Source organism: Schistocerca gregaria, chromosome 10 (genome assembly GCF_023897955.1).
Source record: "Schistocerca gregaria isolate iqSchGreg1 chromosome 10, iqSchGreg1.2, whole genome shotgun sequence".
Lineage (NCBI taxonomy): Eukaryota > Metazoa > Arthropoda > Insecta > Orthoptera > Acrididae > Schistocerca > Schistocerca gregaria.
In genome coordinates this window covers 82,586,677-82,608,258 of record NC_064929.1, presented here as the reverse complement: position 1 = coordinate 82,608,258, position 21,582 = coordinate 82,586,677, and the positions used below count along the sequence as shown (strand labels likewise).

Below are 21,582 nucleotides of genomic sequence, written 5' to 3'. Positions count from 1 at the left end.
ACATGACACGATGCAATGTGTTACCTGATATGGGTACTAACACTAACGAGTAAAAAAAGAGCCAAGTGGTAAGATGTTTTGAAATAAATGTCTTTGAAGCTGTTATATAAGTCGAAAAGCTAGTTCCCTTCTTTTACATTCCTAACTGTGCTCAGGACTTGCCTTTTTTGTGCTGTGAAAGGAGCATATTTAATTCTGATAACACGTATAGTGTAATTAAAATGAAGTGCTACTCCAGACGACGTTCCGTGTTGCAGGTGCTGGAGACGTCCGCTGTGTAGTCGACCACGCGGCCGACGACGGCAATGGCGTCGCTTCCAGTTCAGGTGAGCTGCCACAACACCGTGCCTTACGTAAGGGAGTTACGCACGCGACTTGGCAGACGTTAAGAGCAGGTTGGGGCACAGAAATCTCGCAGGTGGTGACACTGCTATTAACATTCACTGGTATGAAATTACGGCAGAGGGCAACAACCAAACACACTTTGCCCTTGCGTGACTGTGTGTGTGTGTGTGTGGGGGGGGGGGGGGGGGGTGAGAAAGGAGGGAGGGGGGGGAGGTTATTTTAGTTCTGGAACATGTAAAAGGGGTTAGTGTCGAAGCGTATCACTTAGTCGGCGAGAATCTAGACACGTCAGACTTGTTACAAGTTGTGACTGCTCTCGGATGGCCGGCCGCGGTGGTCTCGCGGTTCTAGGCGCGCAGTCTGGAACCGTGCGACTGCTACGGTCGCAGGTTCGAATCCTGCCTCGGGCATGGATGTGTGTGATGTCGTTAGGTTTAAGTAGTTCTAAGTTCTAGGGGACTAATGACCACAGCAGTTGAGTCCCATAGTGCTCAGAGCCATTTGAACCATTTTTTTTTGCTCTCGGATGCGAAATAAATAGGGTGGTAAAATTTCGTTATGGCTGAATTTTTGAAAAAGAGGCACGATTATTGAGGCCCGCCTTGTCGGTCACGCGGTAAATCGGAAAGGCTCCCCTCCAGGTGTTGGGAGAAGCACATCAGCTGTGGCTCAAAGTGGTAGCTGCTGGCGGTTAAACAAGGGGTTTTCAGCATCTGAGATAACGTCTCACAGGTACACAAATCTGGAGAAAGCTGTATTTATGATGAGCATGAACACAGCTCCAGACTGTCTCTTAATGAACAGATTACTAGCGTACGGAACATCACACGAGCTTTGTGATTGGAAGAGCTTCCGTTTTGGGCAATTTTGTATTTATGTTGCAAAACTTGCTCAAAACGGGTCTATGAGAAACAGCTGAAATCGCTAAAATTTAACGAAGCCTCAGGACCCAAAGGAATCTTTATCAGATACCGTACTAGATTTCCGTCTCTCTCTCTCTCTCTCTCTCTCTCTCTCTCTTTTTCCAACGGCAACGGTACCACCTCAGAGTAGCACTTACAAACTACGCCGTCAATCTCTGTCTTCCTCTACAGATTTTACTCTTTACAGTTCCCTCCAGTACCATGGAAACTATTCGTCGATATCTTAACAGATTTCGTACCATCCTGTTTCCTCTTGACAGTGTTTTCCATGTATTCCTTCCCTCGCCGAATCTGCAAAAAACCTCCTCATTCCTACCATACGTGTCCACCTAATTTTCAACATCCTTCTGTTGCACCACGTCTCAGAATGCTTCGATTCCCTTCTGTTCCGGTTTTCCACAGTCCTTATGCCAATGCCATACAATGATGTGCTCAAAACGTACATGCTCAGAAATGTATTCCTCAACTTAAGACTTGCGTTCTAGACTTCTCTTGGCCAGGTATGCCCTTTCTCCCAGCGCTCCTCTATTCTTTACGTCCTCATTGCTCCGTCCACCATGGGTTATTTTGCTGTGGAGGCAGCAGAACTCCTGAACTTCGTCTACTTCGTGCTCCTCAGTTCTGGTCAGTTTCTCGTTGTTGTCACTTCTGTCACTTCTCATTTCCTTCGTCTTCCTTCGAATAACAGTTCATATTCTGTATTCATTAGTCTGTTTTTTTCTATTCAACAAGTCATGCAGTTATTTTTCATTTCCACTGAGGACAGCAATGACATCAGCGATACTTATAACTGATGTCCTTTCATCTTGAATTTTAATCCCATTCTTGAACCTTTCTTTTATTTCCGTCATTACTTCTTCGATGTGTAGATTGAGCAATAGGGGTGGAATGCTGTATCCTTGTCTTACACTATATCTAATGCGAGCATTTCGTTCTTGGTCTTCCAGTTTTACTGATCCCTCATGCATGTCCCTCTTAACAGAGGGGCATCCTCGGACTTAAAAACATCTTCGGGCATTCCTCAATGCAGTGTAGGAGCATTATTGATCACAATATATGTGAATGAGCTAGTGGATGACGTCACCTCACGCCTTTCCTGATAAGTGACGAAGTTGTGACAGTCCTGCCTGTTAATTAGTGCGCCTGACGTTGCAAGATAAGGGCACAGTGTTACAAGGACTCCGAGTTACTCGGAGCTGCTAGCCTCTCTTCCCCCAACACAGAAACCAATACAACATGTGTGGCAGCTGCGCTAGAAAATCTACCCTAGGGGCAAGAGTGAAACAAAATTCTCCTAACAGTTTTCCTGTAAAATTGCTGTCGCTTGTGACGACAGGCCGTCAACACATTACTATATAAGCTGAATATCATAGTTTAGCAGCCAAGCGTCGTAGATCCAGCACTGGAAACTCAACAATAAGATAGGCAAAGTATAAGCGTAGTAGGTTTATTCGTAATTCCGACACCGAACGTACAATTTGGTCGAAGTAAGAGGACGTGATGAAAAGAAATGCCTCCGAATTTTTTAAGTGAAAACTCTCAAAGCGTTTGGAAAAAGGACAAATGTTATTAACACTCAATATATTTATTCTTCGTGTGTACACATTTGCAGCCCTCTGCCGCAAGAAGTCTCTGAACCGTAGAGTGTAACATGACAATGTGTAACGTAATTACACACATCAAAACAAATTTACTATCACCCCGGTTCCCTGAACTCCTAAAGATACACGTAGACTGTGGATATTGTATCACAGACAGAGTACCTCTGACTGTTCAGAGAAGTCACTAAACACGCCCAAAGATGTAAACACTCACGCATGAGCAGCGCCTATTAGACGCAGGGGGTCCGACATCCGATCAGTTCCAGTCATTCCACCAGGAAGGAGGAACACGGCTCGTGTTGTCTGTAGTGCAACCACGCCTAGACGGTCAATACAGCGGTTCGATCCCGTCCGTATTGTTACTTTCTGCAAAGGAAGGGCTCTCAACAAGGGAAGTGTCCAGGCAGCTCGGACTGAACCAAGGCGATGTTATTCGGACGTGGAGGAGATACAGAGAGACAGAAGCTGTCGATGACTATTACAGTGGATTACGGCTCGGAGCAAACCTGACAGCAACGCCACCATGTTGAATAATGCTTCCTGTGGAGCCACAGGACGTCGTGTTACGACTCAAACTGTGCGCAATAGGCTATACGATGTGCAACTTGACTCCCTACGTCCATGGCGAGGTCCATCTTTGCAATCACGACACGATGCAGCGCGGTACAGATGAGCCCAGCAACATGTCGAATGGACCACTCTGAATTGGCATCACGTTCTCTTCACCGATGAGTGTCGCATATATCTTCAACCAGAGAATCATGGGAGACGTGTTTGGAGGCAGCCCGGTCAGTACGAATTCCTTAGACACACTGTCCAGCGAGTGCAGCAAGGTGGAGGTTCCCTGCTGTTTTGGGGTGGCATTTTGTGGGGCCGGCGTCCGCCGCTGGTGGTCATGGAAGGCTGTACGATACGTGAATGCCATCCTCCTACCGATAGTGCAAACATATCAGCAGCATACTGACGAGGCATTCCTTTTCATGAACGACAATTCGCGCCGCCATCGGCACATTTTGTGAATAACTTCCTTCAAGATAACATCGCTCGACTAGAGTGGCCAGCATGTTCTCCAGACATGAACCCTATCGAACACGTCTGGGATAGATTAAAAAGGGCTGTTTATGGATGACATGACTCAACAACCACTCTGAAAGATCTACGCCGAATCGCTGTTGAGGAGTGGGACAATCTGGACCAACAGTGCCTTGATGGACTTGTGGATAGTATGCCACGACGAATACAGGCATGCGTCAATGCAAGAGGACGTGCTACTGGGTATCAGAGGTACCGGTGTGTACAGCAGTCTGGACCACTGCCTCTGATGGTTTCGCTGTATCGTGGTACAACTTACAATGTGTGGTTTTCATGAGCAATAAAAAGGGCGGAAATGATATTTATATTGATCTGTATTCCAATTTTCTTTACAAGTTCCGGAACTCTCGGAACCAAACTGATGCAAAACTTTTTTATGCGTGAGAAACATCATGTTGTAATCAAGATTCACATACGAAGAGTTCGTCCACACTTGCAGCACCATCCTCTTCAGCATGATAGTGCCAGGCCACACACAAGCGCTTTGACAGCGCTGAAAATCCAACGCTATGGGTTCGCTATCATCGATTATGTTCCATACAGTCCCGACTTAGTCTCATCCGATTTTCATGTGCTTCCAAAACTTAAAGTGCACCTATATGCCTTCCTATGAACCCTAATTTCTCGTATCTTATCCTAGTGGTCCTTACGCGTAGTGTTATGATGGCAACAGCAGAATCATTCGGCAGTCACTTCTATTGCCGGTTCTTTGAATTTTCTCAGTAGTGTTCCTCGAATAGAACTTCGTCTTCATCCGATTTTCATGTGCTTCCAAAACTTAAAGAGCGCCTATATGCCTTCCTATGAACCCTAATTTCTCGTATCTTATCCTAGTGGTCCTTACGCGTAGTGTTATGATGGCAACAGCAGAATCATTCGGCAGTCACTTCTATTGCCGGTTCTTTGAATTTTCTCAGTAGTGTTCCTCGAATAGAACTTCGTCTTCCCTCCCGGGGCTCAGGGCTCACATTTGAGGTCACGAAGCATCTGTGTTGGACCACGCCTCTGAATTACTTCGATGTCTTCCTTTAATCCGACTTGATGCGGATACCAAACACTCGAGTATACACGAGACTAGGTCGCTCCTGCGATCTTTACAGATGAACCATACTTTCCCAGAATTCTGCCGTCGACCACTCGCCTTCCCTACCACAACCCTCACATGCTCTTCCATTGCATATCGCTTTGCTACGCTTCACGACGCGACTGTGTCAAGCAGGTCACTACTAACGCTGTAACCGAAAATTATGAGTTTGTTTTTTCTGCACATCCCCATTAACTTTTCTTCTGCGTTCTTCTGCAGTATAATATTTCAAAAACTCTACCCTATTTTCTGTACTGTTTCTGGTCCACGTTTCACTTGTGTACAAGCCTACAGACAAATACCTTGATACAAGATTTCCTAACACTTAAATTTACATTCCATGTTAACGAAATTCTCTTTTTCGGTTTCGCTTTACTTGCTGTTGCAGTCTGCATTTTATATCCTATTTACTTCCGCCATCGACAGTTATTTTGCTACTAAATAACAAGATCCATCCACTACGTTCCCCAACGTAGTGTTATAGGCCCTTTGCTGTTCCTTGGGCCGGTATTACACTATCAGATTTCTTTGTCAAAGATTTGATCAAAGATGTGATGAAATATTTCGTCAAATATATTAGACAAAGATCTTTGACGTAGCGCTAGAAGGGGTATTACACTGTCATCATATTTTTCGTCAAACTTCAAGGTGGTTGACAACAACAACTTGTTATTAACCGCAGCAGTTGCATGTACCACAATTGCACTGTGTGCATATGCGGAAGAGAAGTGGAGGGGAAAAAAGGAAACATACCTGGGTGAAGCCGTGGGTTTTACGACGACACGATAAAAGCATTCAACAAAACTTTTTACGCGAGCTTTTAGTGAAAGATGTCAAGTCGTACATCAGTTACTTAAGAATGGATGGGCATACATTTCTGTATGTGCTCAGTGAAGTGTATCCTCATATCACAAAGCACAATATTCACTTAAGAACTGCTACATCTGCAGAAGACGGGCTCACTGTAACACTCCGATTCCTTGCTACAGGAGAGGGTTGGGTTGGGTTGGGTTGGGTTAGGTTAGGCTAGGTTAGGTTAGGTCTCCAATCTTCGTAATCTGTTTTTGTATTCAACGTGCCTCACGTTGTAAAGCGCCTCATCAGCTTCATACATCTCAATTAATTTTGTAGTTGTCGGCACACACCAATTGTATTTACCCGCAATGTTTATAAAAACATTACATACGACATAATGCAGCGATGCTAGTGCTCCATGTGGTAATATGTCACATTGCAGTGAACAGAAGACAAGCGATTTCTTTGATCAAATCTACAGCGAGGGCCTAGATTTGATCAAATATTGGACGACGTTTGACAAAGTTCCCTATTACACCATCAAATATCTTTGTCAAAGATATTGGACAAATTTGATAGTGTAATACCGGCCTTACCTATATAAACGATTTGGGAGACAATCTGACCAGCCGTCTTCGGTTGTTTGCAGATGACGCTGTCGTTTATCGACTAATAAAGCCATCAGAAGATCAAAACAAACTGCAAAACGATTTAGAAAATATATCTGAATGGTGCGAAAACTGTCAGTTGATCCTAAATAACGAAAAGTGTGAGGTCATTCACATGAGTGCTACAAGGAACTCGTTAAACTTCGCTTACACGATAAATCAGTCTAATCTAAAAGCCGTAAATTCAACTTAATACCTAGGTATTACAATTACGAACAGCTTAAATTGGAAAGAACACAGAGAAAATGTTGTGGGGAAGGCTAACCAAAGTCTGCGTTTTTTGGTGGGACACTTAGAAAATGTAACAGACCAACTAAGGAGACTGCCTACACTACGCTTGTCCGTCCTCTTTTAGAATACTGCTGCGAGGTGTGGGATCCTTACCAGATAGGACTGACGGAGTACATCGAAAAAGTTCAAAGAAAGGCAGCACGTTTTATATTATCGCGAAATATGGGAGAGAGTATCACAGAAATAATACAGGATTTGTTTGGGCTGGACATCATTAAAAGAAAGGCGTTTCTCGTTGCGACGGAATCTTCTCACGAAATTCCAGTTACCGACTTTCTCCTCCTAATGCGAAAATATTTTGTTGACACATAGGGAGAAACGGTCACCACGATAAAATAAGGGAAATCAGAGCTCGTACGGAAAGTTATAGGTGTTCATTCTTTCCGCGCGCTATACGAGATTGGAATAACAGAAAATTGTGAAGCGGGTTCGATGTGATTTGCTGAGTATCCATGTAGATGTAGATGTAGTTCTAGTCTCTTCTTTCCTTATATAATTCCGTTAACATCGCTTGATCGTATTCGATTACATTCCATTACTCTACTTTTACTATTGTTGTCTTTTCAAAACAATTCCCATGCCGTTCGATTGATCTAAGTCCTTTGTTGTTACAACGTCATCGGTAAACCACGGAATTTCCTTGTTTCTTTAATTCCCATTCGGAATTCTTCCACGGTTCCTTTGCTGACTGCTCAGTGTACAGATTGAATAAAATCGGGGATAAACTAAAATCCTTTCTCACTCTATTGTCAACCACTGCTTCTCTTTCGGTTCCTTCAATTCTTATAACTGCAGTTGGTTTCTTTACAAGTTGTAAGTAATCCTCCGTTCCTTCCATTTTATCATTGCTACCTTTAAAATTCCAGCCAACATTGTGAGAGGTCTGCTCGAAAACTACACACATAAAAAAAAGTTTAGCATCACATCGGTTCCGAGAGTTCCGGAACCTGTACAGAAAACTGGAATAGAGATAAACATAAACATAATTTCCGCCCTTTTTATTACTCATGAAAACCACACATTGCATGTTGTATCACCATACAGCGAGACCTTCAGAGGTGGTGGTCCAGATTGCTGTACACGCCGGTACCTCTGATACCCAGTAGCACGTCCTCTTGCATTGATACAGGCCTGTATTCGTCGTGGCATACTATCCACAAGTTCATCAACGCACTGTCAGTCCAGATTGCCCCACTCCTCAACGGCGATTCGGCGTAGATCCCTCAGAGTGGTTGGTGGGTCACGTCGTCCATAAACCTTTTCAATCTATCCCAGGCATATTCGATAGGGTTCATGTCTGGAGAACATGCTGGCCACTCTAGTCGAGCGATGTCGTTATCCTGAAGGAAATCATTCACAAGTTGTGCACGATGGCGCCGCGTATTGTCGTACATGAAGACGAATGCCTCGCCAATATGCTGTCGATATGGATGCACTCTCGGTCGGAGGATGGCTTTCACGTATCGTACAGCCGTTACGGCGCCTTCCATGACCACCAGCGGCGTACGTGGGCCCCACATAACGCCACCCCACAGCAGCAGGGATCCTCCACGTTGCTGCACTCGCTGGACAGTGGGTCTAAGGCGTTCAGCATGACCTGGTTGCCTCCAAACACGCCTCCGACGATTGAGTGGTGGAAGGCATATGCGACACTCATCGGAGAAGAGAACGTAACGCCAATTCTGAGTGGTCAATTCTGAGTGGTCAATTCGGCATGTTGTTGGGCCCATCTGTACCGCGCTGCATGCTGTTGTGGTTGCATAGATGGACCTCGCCATGGACGTCTGGAGTGAAGCTGCGCATACTGCAGCCTATTGCGCACAGTTTGAGTCGTAACACGACTTCCTGTGGCAGCACGAAAAGCATTATTCAACATGGTGGCGTCGCTGTCAGGGTGCCTCCGAGCCATAATCCGTAGGTAGCGGTCATCCACTGCAGTAGTAGCCCTTGGGAGGCCTGAACGAGGCACATCATCGACAGTTCCTGACTCTCTGTATCTCCTCCATGTCCGAACAACATCGCTTTGGTTTACCCCGAGATGCCTGGACACTTCCCTTGCTGAGAGTCCTTCCTTACAGAAAGTAACAATGCGGACGCCATCGAACCGCGGTATTGACCGTCTAGGCATGGCTGAACTACAGACAACACGAGCCGTGTACCTCCTTCCTGGTGGAATGACTGGGACTGATTGGGTGTCGGACCCTCTGCTCATGCATGGTTGTTTAAACCTTTCGGCTGGTTTAGTGACATCTCTGAACCGTCAAAGGGACTGTGTCTTTGGTACAATACCCATAGTCAACGTCTATCTTCAGGATATGGGAACCAAGCTGATGCAATACTTTTTTTGATGTGTGTATAAACTATATAAACCTAGGTCTGCTTTTCTTTAGTCTGTCGTGTGATAAATTTCGTTAAGCTTGTATTATGTAAATAGCAATATTATTCTGATTACAGCAAATGGATCATCTTTTTAGTTCAAATGGCTCTGAGCACTATGGGACTTAACTTCTAAGGTCATCAGTCCCCTAGAACTTAAACTACTTAAAACTAACTAACGTAAGGACATCACACACATCCATGCCCGAGGCAGGATTCGAACCTGCGACCGCAGTAGTCGCGCGGTTCCAGACTGTAGCGCCTAGAACCGCTCGGCCACCGTGGCCGGTATCTTTTTAGTACCTAGGCATTGTATGACATGGTAGTGAAACAATAAATATGTATTCTTGTTTTTTCATTCGGTCTTCAGCGTGAGTACACCGTTTGAGCATAAATGATTTCACTATTTAGCCACCAATAATTACAAAAAAATAACATTCTTCACATAGAAACGTGTTGCTTTAAAGTGGTCAATTTGTATTCACTATTAGCAAAGAAGGAATAGTGTCGTAATTTCTAAGGACAGATGTGGTATTTAAAAATTTCTCTACGAAAAATTTCGATGAGAGATGTGCTAGATTAATTGTTTTTTGATTGGCTACAGAAATAGTGATCGCAACCTCTCTGTAGGTTAGCATCCAATTTGAGAAATTGGTAAGAAAAAATAATTTTATCAGGCATCTAATAAATGCCTCATCATTCTTTATTAGAATATTTTTTAATGCTTGTATGAAATGACAATCTAAGTTTTCTTTGTTATCATAGAAATTGTTCTCTATTTTTCTAGAATTTGGAAAAAGCTAAGATTAAATGATTAATATTTTGAAGGTCTGAATTAATGCGATCAGAGTAAGTGTCTGAATATGTTATTTGTAAGCAGTGCAAATAAAGAGCGGAGCTGCCGCGATTGAATCTCATGTGGGTGATTGTGAGACAGGTCTGCAGTGTACTGACCTGTTACGGAACTAAGGAAAGCGACCTGTGTGTAGTTGAATCCACCCCTAATACTTTACTTGCGTTTGTTTTTCCCCATTCTTCTTCCCACTGGCACCTAACTTCCATTGTTACTTGATGTAAGTAACCTGTGAATGGTACCTGGATAACAGGGCAGGCACTGTATATAGCAGCCACCTTGGTCAAGTGGTCTACTGATTCATTGTGCAAAATGCCTGTGCGAGCTTTTATCGAAAGCAAAATCAATATTCGTGTCATCTAGCACAATCCTTTACTTCGTAGGCTTTGCCGATAACAAGTGTAGTACTGTGTTTTCCCCAATTCTTGCTCTGTGTGGAACTGAGAATAGTTTTTGAACGAGAAATAATGAAACCTTCTCGTCGTTATGAGTTAGAGACTACTTGACGCCCTTCGTGAATGAATGAGTGAGTGAGTTAGTAAGTAAGTAGGTAAGGATACCAGAAAACCGGACGCCGTGTGACATCAGATGCTTTCCTTGCAGATTTGCGCCACAACGAATCCAGCCACGACGTGGCAGAGCTGGTGCGTCACTGGGGATATGACCAGGATAACGGTGAGCCAGCCTGGAGCCGCCCCCACTTCTCTTCTTCTAAACATTCATGGTGGTATCTGTTTGTTCTATATCGTGTCTCCCTACCACTTTCGCGCAACGACGCTCTGAGCGTGTTTTTTAGGGAATTAACTAGTTTGAACCTGGGACCTGTTGCTGGTAAGGAGACGCCAGACCACACATGACATGTAGAATTCAGAAGAGTTCAGTGAGACTAGCGATGATATAACCAAATACTAAATGATCTCAGCGTCAGCTCCACTGCACGCCCTGTAAAAGAATCTTCATACTAACTAAATTTAGTGGAAAGGGTTCAAGGCTTTCCTATTTTTAGTTAGCTGGTAAAATAACGTCGAAAAAGCAGTTAAGTTTATCATTGGAAATTTTATTCTACTCACAAAACATCGTTTATAAATTGCACTATTGATAAAAAGGGAAATGTTTTAATACAGGATGGTAAAAACCAACAGCGTTCAACAAAAATGTGAACGAATATTCCCTGAATGGGTTTTCAAGTTCTACAATCGATCGAAGGATGACCTATGCCATATCACATGTATAATCTAGGTTTAATTTAAATTTCACAAAAGAGAAAACTATAAAAATGGTCTACATTGACCCTCAATTATCTTTAATTACTTATTTAACTTGTCGTAAATTACAGTGGCTGATGTGGCTTCTCAATAACTATATAAAATAGAAAAATTATCGCGTTTCAGATTTTCACTTCAAGTGGCAAATGTGAACACCATGAGTTTTAATTAACGATCGACACTAGTATTACGCAAAAAAGGGGTGTAACAGATGAGTCTTCTGCAGTTCTGAGTGAAGCCTTATGCGCTCAAAAATGCGGCATCGCGTGCATTCATAACCTGGTCGGCGTTTAAGCAGCGACAGCGCGGCAGCGGCCGGCGCTGCAGCCATCCAGCTCGCCGTCTCGGAACCAACTCTCCTAACTTCTCCTTACTACAATTTACCGAAGTTAGTTTTAAAAAAACTATCTGGCTATGTTTTCATCTGACCAATCAGGGTCTCAATGTTAACCTTAAGCTCCGCCTACAAAAATTCTGTCTATCCAATGAGAAACGTTATACTTTTCGTGGTGGGGCAATGTTTTTTTAAAGTTTGCAACGTAACAGAGACGCTAAAAACTCTCACGCTAAAACCTGCAGCTGGTGTGGTCCTTTTAGCGTTATCGTGAGATCTATAATGTTCTTCTGGAGGGCTCTATCTTTTAACATGGGCTGGAGGATTGTCCTAATGTAACAGACACGCGAAAAAGTCTCACGCTAAAACTTGCTGGTGGTATGGCCCTTCTTGTGTTATCGTAAGATCTATACTGCTTTTCTGGAGGGCTCTAGCTTTTAACATGGGCTGGGGGTTGTCCTTGACGTACCTGAGACGCGAAACAGTCTCACGCTAAAACGTGCGGGTTGTATAGTTGTACAGGTAGGCTGGAGGCGTGGGTGCCCAGCCCCTCCCTTACCTAGCTTAACACGGTTCTGCTCTCGGCTTCTGTCCTCGTTTCTCCCCTCGGAACTGCGTCTGCCTCACGATGGGAAGGTACGACATGCATTTAGGCATTCTTGTGTTAGTCTGTGGTATTCCATTTGCTCACTCGTTACTCGTATTACTTTGGTTAATTTAATGTCACGATTTATTCCGAGCTATGTGACATACTACTGGATTTGCTTATTATGTCAGGGTTTTCATGGAAGGTGTTGGATTTGCCTGACACCTTACATTCTTGTACTGAGTCCAGCAACAACTACTACTGTTCGGTGAAGACTGTTTTATGATAAAATGAAGGGACAGTCATTCTGCTGCGTGTTCTATAACGATTTCCACAATGTCCTACAAGTAACTACGCAGCTGACACCTTCCCCCATCTGGTCAATTAGCTTGTAACGTCCGAAAGCTACTTACTGTATGCAGCTTCAGGATTCCGCGGCAAAACGTTCACCAGAACACCTTGTAAACCGTCACGATTAAAGCACCACCTATCTTTCCATTTAATCCAACCCTGTACTAATAAGTCCCCTATATTTTCTAGTAGACTACGTCTATCTCTGTTAGAGACTAAGATCGCTGATATGGCTCATAAGCGCTCGTCAGTCACATAAAAAATGAATACATATAAGCCAGTCACATAAACAGATGAAATACATACAAATATTAACTCGCTATTTCTGAGAGTATTTCTCATCAGTTGTTACAACTGCAACAAAATGGGTGGTTTTCTCACCAGACTCGTTTCACTTGATTGAAGTAAGTACTAGAACAGAGTGTGTTCTGCCCCACTTAACATTGTTGGCAAATTTATTCAAGATGTCGGATCCAAGATGGCGATGATAGATGTGGCAACATTGCAATGACGTCATAGCGGGTAGTTCAAATTTTGGCGGGAAAATAGGTCAATTGGGCTACCTCCACTAACCTAACCCTCTCCCCTCCCCTCCCCAGAAAATGGCACAAAGTTCAAATTCCAGCAGGACAATGCAACACATCATGGCTACCTCCACCAACCTAAGAAAATAGCGGGAAAAAAAGGTCACTTGGATTACCTCCACTAACCTAAGTCATCCGACCGCCACATCTTCCTTGGAATTGGCTGGAAATGGACACAGTCTGTGCCAGATAGAATGGATGTAAGTCTTTATTTTACAGGCAGTCTATACTTAAACAATTTGAGGCAGTAGCTCCATCCAATGTGTTCACCATGAGGTCTGGAGTCCAACTGACCTGGTACACAGTACTGCCACCATAGGGCGCCATTGTCCGACCTGTGGCGTAATCCGAGATGGCGGTCTGGAGGGGGGGAAATGGCAGGAACTAATAGGAACCTTTAATCCAGTCACGTATTAGACTTCAGACAGTGAGATGGCGGTATCTGGTAATGTCATTGGAGGTGATAAAGGGTGGCTTAGCAGCTCTGGAGCCTCACTCAGCCAGCAGCAGCAGAAGAAGAAGAACCATGAAGCACCAACAGCAGTCGCAGTCCAACACAGGCTTGCAGAACAGGAAGAAACGGAAAAGTGAGTATCCCATATCATATCTGTCTCTGTGGTTAGCATTACTATTATTATTATTGGCTTTTTTCGCATCTTTGTCCATATGTAGCCTCGACGCGTCCAAGCCCACAAGTTTGAGCGCCAACATGCTGATCTCTGCTGCATCCGGACCTGCAGCAACCTCAGCTGCTATCTTGTTGAGTCCTGCACGGGCTCTGGACTTGCGGCAGCAACATCCTCGAGGATGTCTGAACCAGTAGCAACCACATGGGATCCTGTAGTGGACACAGCCCACTTGCTGGGGCAGAACAAGGAGCTGTTGTTGTCTGTCCCACTCATCGATTTGTGTGATGAGGACATGCGACCTGCTCCCAAGACATCGAATGCTGCTGGTGGTCCCAAACAACAGCAAGATTGAGGACATTACTGGTCACCATCATATGACCTATCCCAGCAGCACATCCCTGTACTAGTGCAGCCACAGAGTGGAACAAAATGTGTAAATGTTGGTATAGAAGCACATCATGTCTGGGGCTTGCATGCGAGAACAGAAATTGAAAATGCATCGAGCGCCAATTTTCGAATTGGACTGTGACGAAATATGTCGTGCAGAGCGCTACATTGATCAGTAGATGAATACAGATTATTATCCAATTCGTCTTGCCCCAGACATTCGCTTTACTTGTGTGACTATATTACAACAGTGTATGATCACTGTGCACTATGTGTGAAATTGTGTGACAACTGTGTTTATCTAAGGCACACCTCAGTTATGAAGTTATACAATCTGGATACTGCACTACGTCTTGCTTTGGAGAGATTGAACCGTTACTTGCCAAGCATAGACTCTGCATACAATGGTGTTATAAACATCCTACATGTGCATAGTTTACATGTTGATGCTTTGAAGCAGTACCTTTGTTTGCTGAACCGAAAGAGAATCAGATTAAATGTGAGTGTGAAAAACCTGAGTACTGTGAGGCATCCATTGGCTTGAGGGAGATACGCACGGAATTTACTGCACGTCAAAATGTTTTGTTTGGGAAATACTGTGCAGGTGCAAAGCAGAGGATAAAGAAAAAGTCTGATGATTTGCTTGAAATATTGCATCCTATGTATGATATTTAAATAAATAAATAATGTATGTATATATAATCTCAAACCGTGTTTATATATATATATATATATATATATATATATATATATATATATGATTTCTCTGTGTAGCCAATATATCTCAGTTGGTTAAATGATGAGCTGTAATGGCTACACATACTATTACTGTCCCTTCAAGTGTGCCTTTCTATGTATGTCAACTACTTGTAAGTACCTAGCATAGGTAGTATCGTGGCAGGGTGGGTGAAACATCCTCATCACAAGGGCTTTGTTGTTGGTGACTGGTCCCATGAAGGCGCAAAAGAAGACTTGAGGAAGAAGAAGAACAGAATTCTCCTTCCTGATCGTATGCGTGCAGTTATTGTAGGTCCATCCAGTTGAGGCAAGACTAATGTCGTCATGATGCTGCTATCACATGTAGATGGAGTCCAATTTGAACATGTTTGTATATTCTCAAAAACACTGTTTCAGCCCAAGTAGCAGCTATTACAGGAGATATTGCATGGCATAGATGGTGTTGCATGCATGACATATGGTGAAAGCGCTGATATCTCTCCAATTGAAAAAGCAAAGTCAAACACAGTCTTCATATGTGATGTCGTTTGTGTGGAAAACCAACACCAAATTCTAATATATTTCTATTTCGGTCGTTATAGGGTGCTGATGAATTTTATCTAAGCCTAACATATTCCATAATCCTGAAACAGTTGGTTGGGGATGATCCAAACCTCATTATAGCCTTCCAACAAGACAATCTCAATTCAAAACACATTTACTATGCAAATGTAGGAACTCACATGTCGTTCAGTGGTTTTGTAAATATATGTGCTGCAAGGTGTCAGGAAAATTCGACACCTTCCATGAAAACCCTGACATGATAGCAAATCCGGCAATATGTTACATAGCTCCAAATAAATCCTGACATTAAATTAACCAAAGTGATACGATCAATGAGTGAGCAAATGAAATACCACAGAGTAACAAAAAACGCCTAAATGCATGTCATACTTTCCCATCGTGAAACAGACGCAGTTCCGAGGGGAGAACGAGAACAGAAGCCGAGAGCAGAGCCGTGTTAAGCTAGAAGGCCCTACGATAAAAGCGGGACAATGGGACACCCACATCGCCGGCCGGCCGCCGGAAGGTCCATCCCCCAGCCTATGTTAAAAGATAGAGTCCTCTAGAAGAACAGTATAGATCTTATGATAACACTAAAACGGCCATACGAGCTGCAAGTTTTAGCGTGAGACTATACGCATCTCTGTTATGTAGCAAACATTAAAAACATTGCCCCACTACGAAAAGTATAACGTTTCTCATTGGATAGACAGAATTTTTGTAGGCAGAACTTAAGGTTAACATTCAGACGCTGATTAGTCAGTTGAAAACACTGCCAGATACCTTTTCCTTAAACCAATTTCGGTAAACTGTTTTAACGATAAGTTCGAGAGAGTTGCTGCCCAGACGGCGAGATGTGAGGAGCTGCGCCACCAGCCGCCCCTGGCGCTGCCTAACCACCGACAAGGTAATGAACACACACGATGCTGCATAAGAGTGCATAAGGCTTCTCTCAAAACTGCAGAAGTATCGTCTGTTTCATCCCCTTTTTACGTAATACTAGTGTCGATCGTCAATTAAACTTCGTGGTATTCACATTTGCTATCAGAAGTTAAAATCTGAATCACGATGATTTTTCTGTGGTCCTGCGTCTCCTTACCAGCAACAGGTCCCAGGTTCAAACTAGTCAATTCCCTAAAAAACACGCTCAGAGCGTCGTTGTACGAAAGTGGTAGGGAAACACGACTTAGAACAGACACCACACAGAATGTTAGAGTGCTGGTTGCTGGAATCATTCACAATATAGGTTTCTCGTTATTTATAAAACAAGAAAACTGTATAATAGTGGGTACAGGCGAAATTCCTGCATTGTAAGACACTGCGCTACATCAGTATACGCTGCAGCATGGTCCAATTCGCTCTCATGTCTAGCTATCAACCCAAGCGAATGGTTGGGAGACAGAACATTCACCTGTACATGGATGCGAAAATTCTGGCTATTGTGCACAAAGTTGGAGGTATACGCAGGGAACTAGAGACGTGTTATCAGACTCTTTTTGAGAATGGTGAATGCGATAAATGAGTTGGTTAATGAAGTCGGTAAGAAAGTAAGCGACTTAACTGAAAAGTTCGAGGCTGTTGAGGGGAAAAAGGATGTAGATTTCCTTGTTGTTGATAAGGGGGAGCAGGCACATAATAAGAGGAAGAAGAAGAGAATATGCTTGTCTTGCTCATCTGGCTTTTCTTCTCCAGGCCACAAACATGAACCGATATGCCGGTATTCTGTGCCTTAAATTTAGGTATGTCCTGGATCTTGATGGGAAACTCTATACCATCAAAGTTATAACACGAACAAATATTATCACCTACATGGTATGTGCTGGGACGCTCAAGATGATCCCAACGATCGAAATTTCTTTGACAAGCCATGATTGGCCATGCAAAACAAGCCTGGTCGTTTCTGTTTTCTAAATCAGATTTTCTTCTGTTAGCTTTATCTTTAGGAAGCTTGATATGGCTTGACCGTCCATTTACTGGATCATAGACGTGTGTATGGATGTCCAGATGTAGTTTTCAGCTGAGTCCTTCAGGTGATCCTCTGACCTCCATCACGGAAAATCGGACCAGTACAGCACTCAAGGTGGATTTACGAAACCACACAGCGATTGATGTACTCCGTGTACTATTTTGAGTCCATCTCGTTGATGATGGTGTTAAGTAGGTTCAAAATGGTTGAAATGGCTCTGAGCACTATGGGACTTAACACCTGTGGTCATCAGTCCCCTAGAACTTAGGACTAATTAAACCTAACTAACCTTAGGACATCACACTCATCCATGCCTGAGGCAGGATTCGAACCAGGGACCATAGCAGTCACGCGGTTCCAGACTGAAGCACCTAGAACTGTACGGCCACACCGGCCGGCTGTTGAGGAGGAGCAAGTCAGTACATGGCAAGGTGCACGGACCTTGCATATACATCGATTCTGACAAGACTCATACGAGGATGATGATGATGATAATGATGATGATGCAGTAGGATGTTGTGGTGTTACCAGGTCAGCGCAGTGGGAACAGCCAGTCTGTGGCAGTGGCTCCAAATGCTGTTGTAGACTCGACCCGGTAACTTGAGGGGTGGTGGTTCATTGCTCGGCCCGTGGATGCTAGAGCAGCAATGTTGGGGTGGTGGTGGCGTCGGCGGCTTCCCATGAAGCGAGTTGCGGCGCCCTTATTGGTGAGCCATGCCTTACTGGGCGCCACTGAGGAAGACAGTTTAGCCGCCACCGGTATGCGTGCCACACCATGTTGAGGTTGCTGAGATGCGACCGCTGTAGAAGAAGAGAGAAAATAAATAATAGTTAAGTACATTGCTTGGCATGATGGTGAAAGAAAGAATTCTGACAATCACATGGCTACAAGCACAGTGAGTAATTACCTTTTTCGCTCTGGCTCCAGGGCATTAACACTTGATCGGGCGACTCCAACGCACCCTCAAAAAAGTCATCCATCATCTAATAGGGCCAGATCAGAGCGCCTTTGTCTGTCCTCGTTAGAATCTTACCTACAACAACAACAACAATCTGGCCTACAACAACAACAACAACAACAACAACAAAAAGGGTATATAAACCGATTTTTTTACAGAAATAAACTTCCTATACTACTAACATTAATAGTAGAGGCACATACAAACATTATCTTTTTTTTTAAACTTAAAAGTGTGTGCTCAGGCATCTCATTATTTGCTGGTGGATGTGAGCTCACCACCGGCGGCTGTCGTGGTCCAGCCCCCTCCTGTCTGTCCTCACACTCCTAAAGTTTCACTATAACAAGAAGACGGAATTAATAAGGCGAATTTAACATACACATATGAAAGGTTACACTCAAAATAGAAATTATTTACTCACTTGGTAATCCTGTCTCCAGAGCCCTAAGCCTCTTGCCACTACATTCTGAAGCGCTGCAGCAACTAGCTCTCTTCATCTTGTAGAGAGAAAAGAACAAGTACACACACAGAGAGACCATGGAATGCACAACAAGGCGGACAGCAGCGGTCTGAGGACGATGGAGGCTGCTTGTGGGTTTATGTATAGACCAAGGCGAGAAAGTTTCATTTGAATGTACATCCAATGAGAAGCTTTAATCGACCGTCACTAAATCTGGAAGGGCTTGATGAGACCATCATCTCTCTCTCTCTCTCTCTCTCTCTCTCTCTCTCTCTCTCTCTCTCTACCAGTAACAAGAATGCTTTTATGATTATATGATTAACTGTGTTTTCACAAGGGTGTACATACATGATAAAGGCTTTTAGCGGTGAGAATTTTACCATTTCTGAGACGTATGGTGAAAACTGGATATTATGATTTCTGGGAAGGGTTAGGACCATCAGGAAGAATGCAATCGATGTTATTGTGGGCTATTTTCGTGAACAGGCCCTGTTAGGACAATTTTCATTCAGAAAAGCTGAGACATCATGAAAGGTACAACAAAAGCAACGGTTAACTATTTCTGTGACACTTCACCAAACCCTGTGACGTCAGTACCCACAGGTGGGGAGGTTTTGCGGCAGCAACGGCAAACACGTGCGTGCGCAGCCCAGAGGGTTACTTGGTGCTTATTTTCGTGGACATGTGACACAGTAACACTCGAACTCTATCTGTAGACACGACTTTTGCTAGCCTTTAGCACCAGTGTGACAGTGAAGGCTTGCGTCTAGCTCGCTGTGCAAAGCACATAAATGCATTGGGACAGTTTGCTGACACGTTGCTATTTTTATGTACACTGAGTGTTTTTGCAATTCATTTTTTGTCGGGTGTTTACGTGTTGTGAGCGTGTTTGCATAGCATTACATATGCATTATTTCTGTGATCTACGAGTAGTATGCTCGTCAATATGCTGTGTACTGCATTATTTCGGTAATTTACGAGTTGTTTGTGTGTCTGCACATCAGTGTACTCCATTATTTATAAGTAGTTTGATGGTCTGTATGAAGATTGTTTAGCACAACCTCAAGTACATCAGGGTGAGTGTTTTGTGTCAGTGTAGTAAATATACTATGTCAAATCCGGTCCTAAATAAATTGTTTCAAAATAAATAAAGTACACTCCTTCCTCCAGCCCAGAACAAGCTGAGTCCTTTTCCCGCCATTTTTCCCCCTCCAGACCACCAACTCAGATTACGTCATGGGAGGGATGATGGTGCCCTCTGGTGGCAGTACTGTGTACTAGACTGCCTGTAAAGTAAAGTCTTACATCGATCCTATCCAGCACAGGCTGTGTTCATTTACAGCCAATTCCTAGGAAGAGGTGGTGGTCGGGTGACTTAGGTTATTGGAGGTAACACAACTGATCTTTTTTCCCGCTATTTTTTTTAGATCAGTGGAGGCAGCCATAGTATGTTGCATTAGCCTGCTGGAATTTCAACCTGCCGCCATTTTCTGGGGAGGGGAGGGGGTTAGGTTAGTGGAGGTAGCCCAGTTGACCTATTTTCCCGCTAAAATTTGAACTTCCCGCCATGACGTCGTTGTGACGTTGCCACATATATCGCCGCCATCTTGAATAAATTTGGCAACAATGGAGAGTGGGGGAGAATATACTCTGTTCTACTACTGAAGTAGAGCGTCATCAGTGATCTTTAAACAAATATACTTACAAACTCATTTGTTTTCTTGATCAGAAAACAGTTCATTATCGAATTGTTAGTTTTTACTTATGGCAAATTCTGCTTGGTTTTTCGCCTAAGTCATGAAATGCAGTCTGCTAGCACGGTTTTGGTCCGCTTCTTCGTTAGGCTTTGATAATTGTGCTCTTATTTTATACTGCTTTGCAGAAATTTGCATTTGTGACTTTTCATACATCAGTATTTCATACACGAGTGTTCACTGTTTGATTGTTTACTTCTACGTATGTGTCGTGTTTTGTGGTGCTCCCAAGATCGCCTCTAGTTTTTCTTTGTTCTATGTATTTTTTCACTATTTGTAGTTTATTGTACATGTATTATTCTATTTCATTATGTTAATGTGTATTTCTGTGCTGTGCAAGAGTACTGAAGGAGCAGTGATAGAGATTAAATTTTGTGTAGTGGGTAGGGGTGGACAGGAAGTACATAGTGGTGTGAAGGAGAGAGTGTTGCAGAAAAAGGCGACGGGCGAGGCGTGAAATGAAATTAATGTGGTGGGAGGGAGGGTGTAAGTGAGAAAGAGTGTTGGATGGAAAATACACATTTTGTTTGATTTTTCAGTTACTTTATATAGAATTTCGTTTCCAATATTTAATTGGCCATTAAGCAATTGTTTGTTTTGTGTTAATTCTTTCTGTATGTTGACGTCTCCATCATAAGAATCAGCAAAGAGAAACAACTCCTCCCTTTCCAAGTAAACGTCCATATATAAAAAGTGTTAACACAAAACAAACAGTTGCTCATTGGCCAATTAAATACTGGCAACCAGGCACTGTATAAAATAACTGAAAAAATCCTTCAATATTCTTGCATAGAAATACACAATAATATAATTAAATAGAATAACACATCTACAGGGTGATCAAAAAGTCGGTATAAATTTGAAAACTGATGTAGATAGAGAGGTAGAAATTGACACACATGCTTGGAATGACATGGGATTTTATTAGAAACAAAAAAATACAAAAGTTCAAAAAATGTCCGGCAGATGGCGCTTCAACTGATCAGAATAGCAATAAT

At 43.3% G+C, this 21,582-nt stretch overlaps 1 protein-coding gene across 2 annotated transcripts in view; it reads left to right on the top strand.

Moving 5' to 3' along the window:
* LOC126293743 (carbonic anhydrase 2-like) overlaps window positions 1-21,582 on the top strand; it is a 252,477-nt gene that overhangs the window by 81,791 nt on the left and 149,104 nt on the right. Inside the window, exons 3-4 of one of the 2 annotated variants that reach the window (XM_049987095.1) lie at window positions 258-326; window positions 10,632-10,703. In XM_049987095.1, the coding sequence (XP_049843052.1) occupies window positions 258-326; window positions 10,632-10,703 (141 nt within the window). The remainder of the gene's footprint in view (window positions 1-257; window positions 327-10,631; window positions 10,704-21,582) is intronic. The other variant, XM_049987096.1, reaches the window with a different exon arrangement.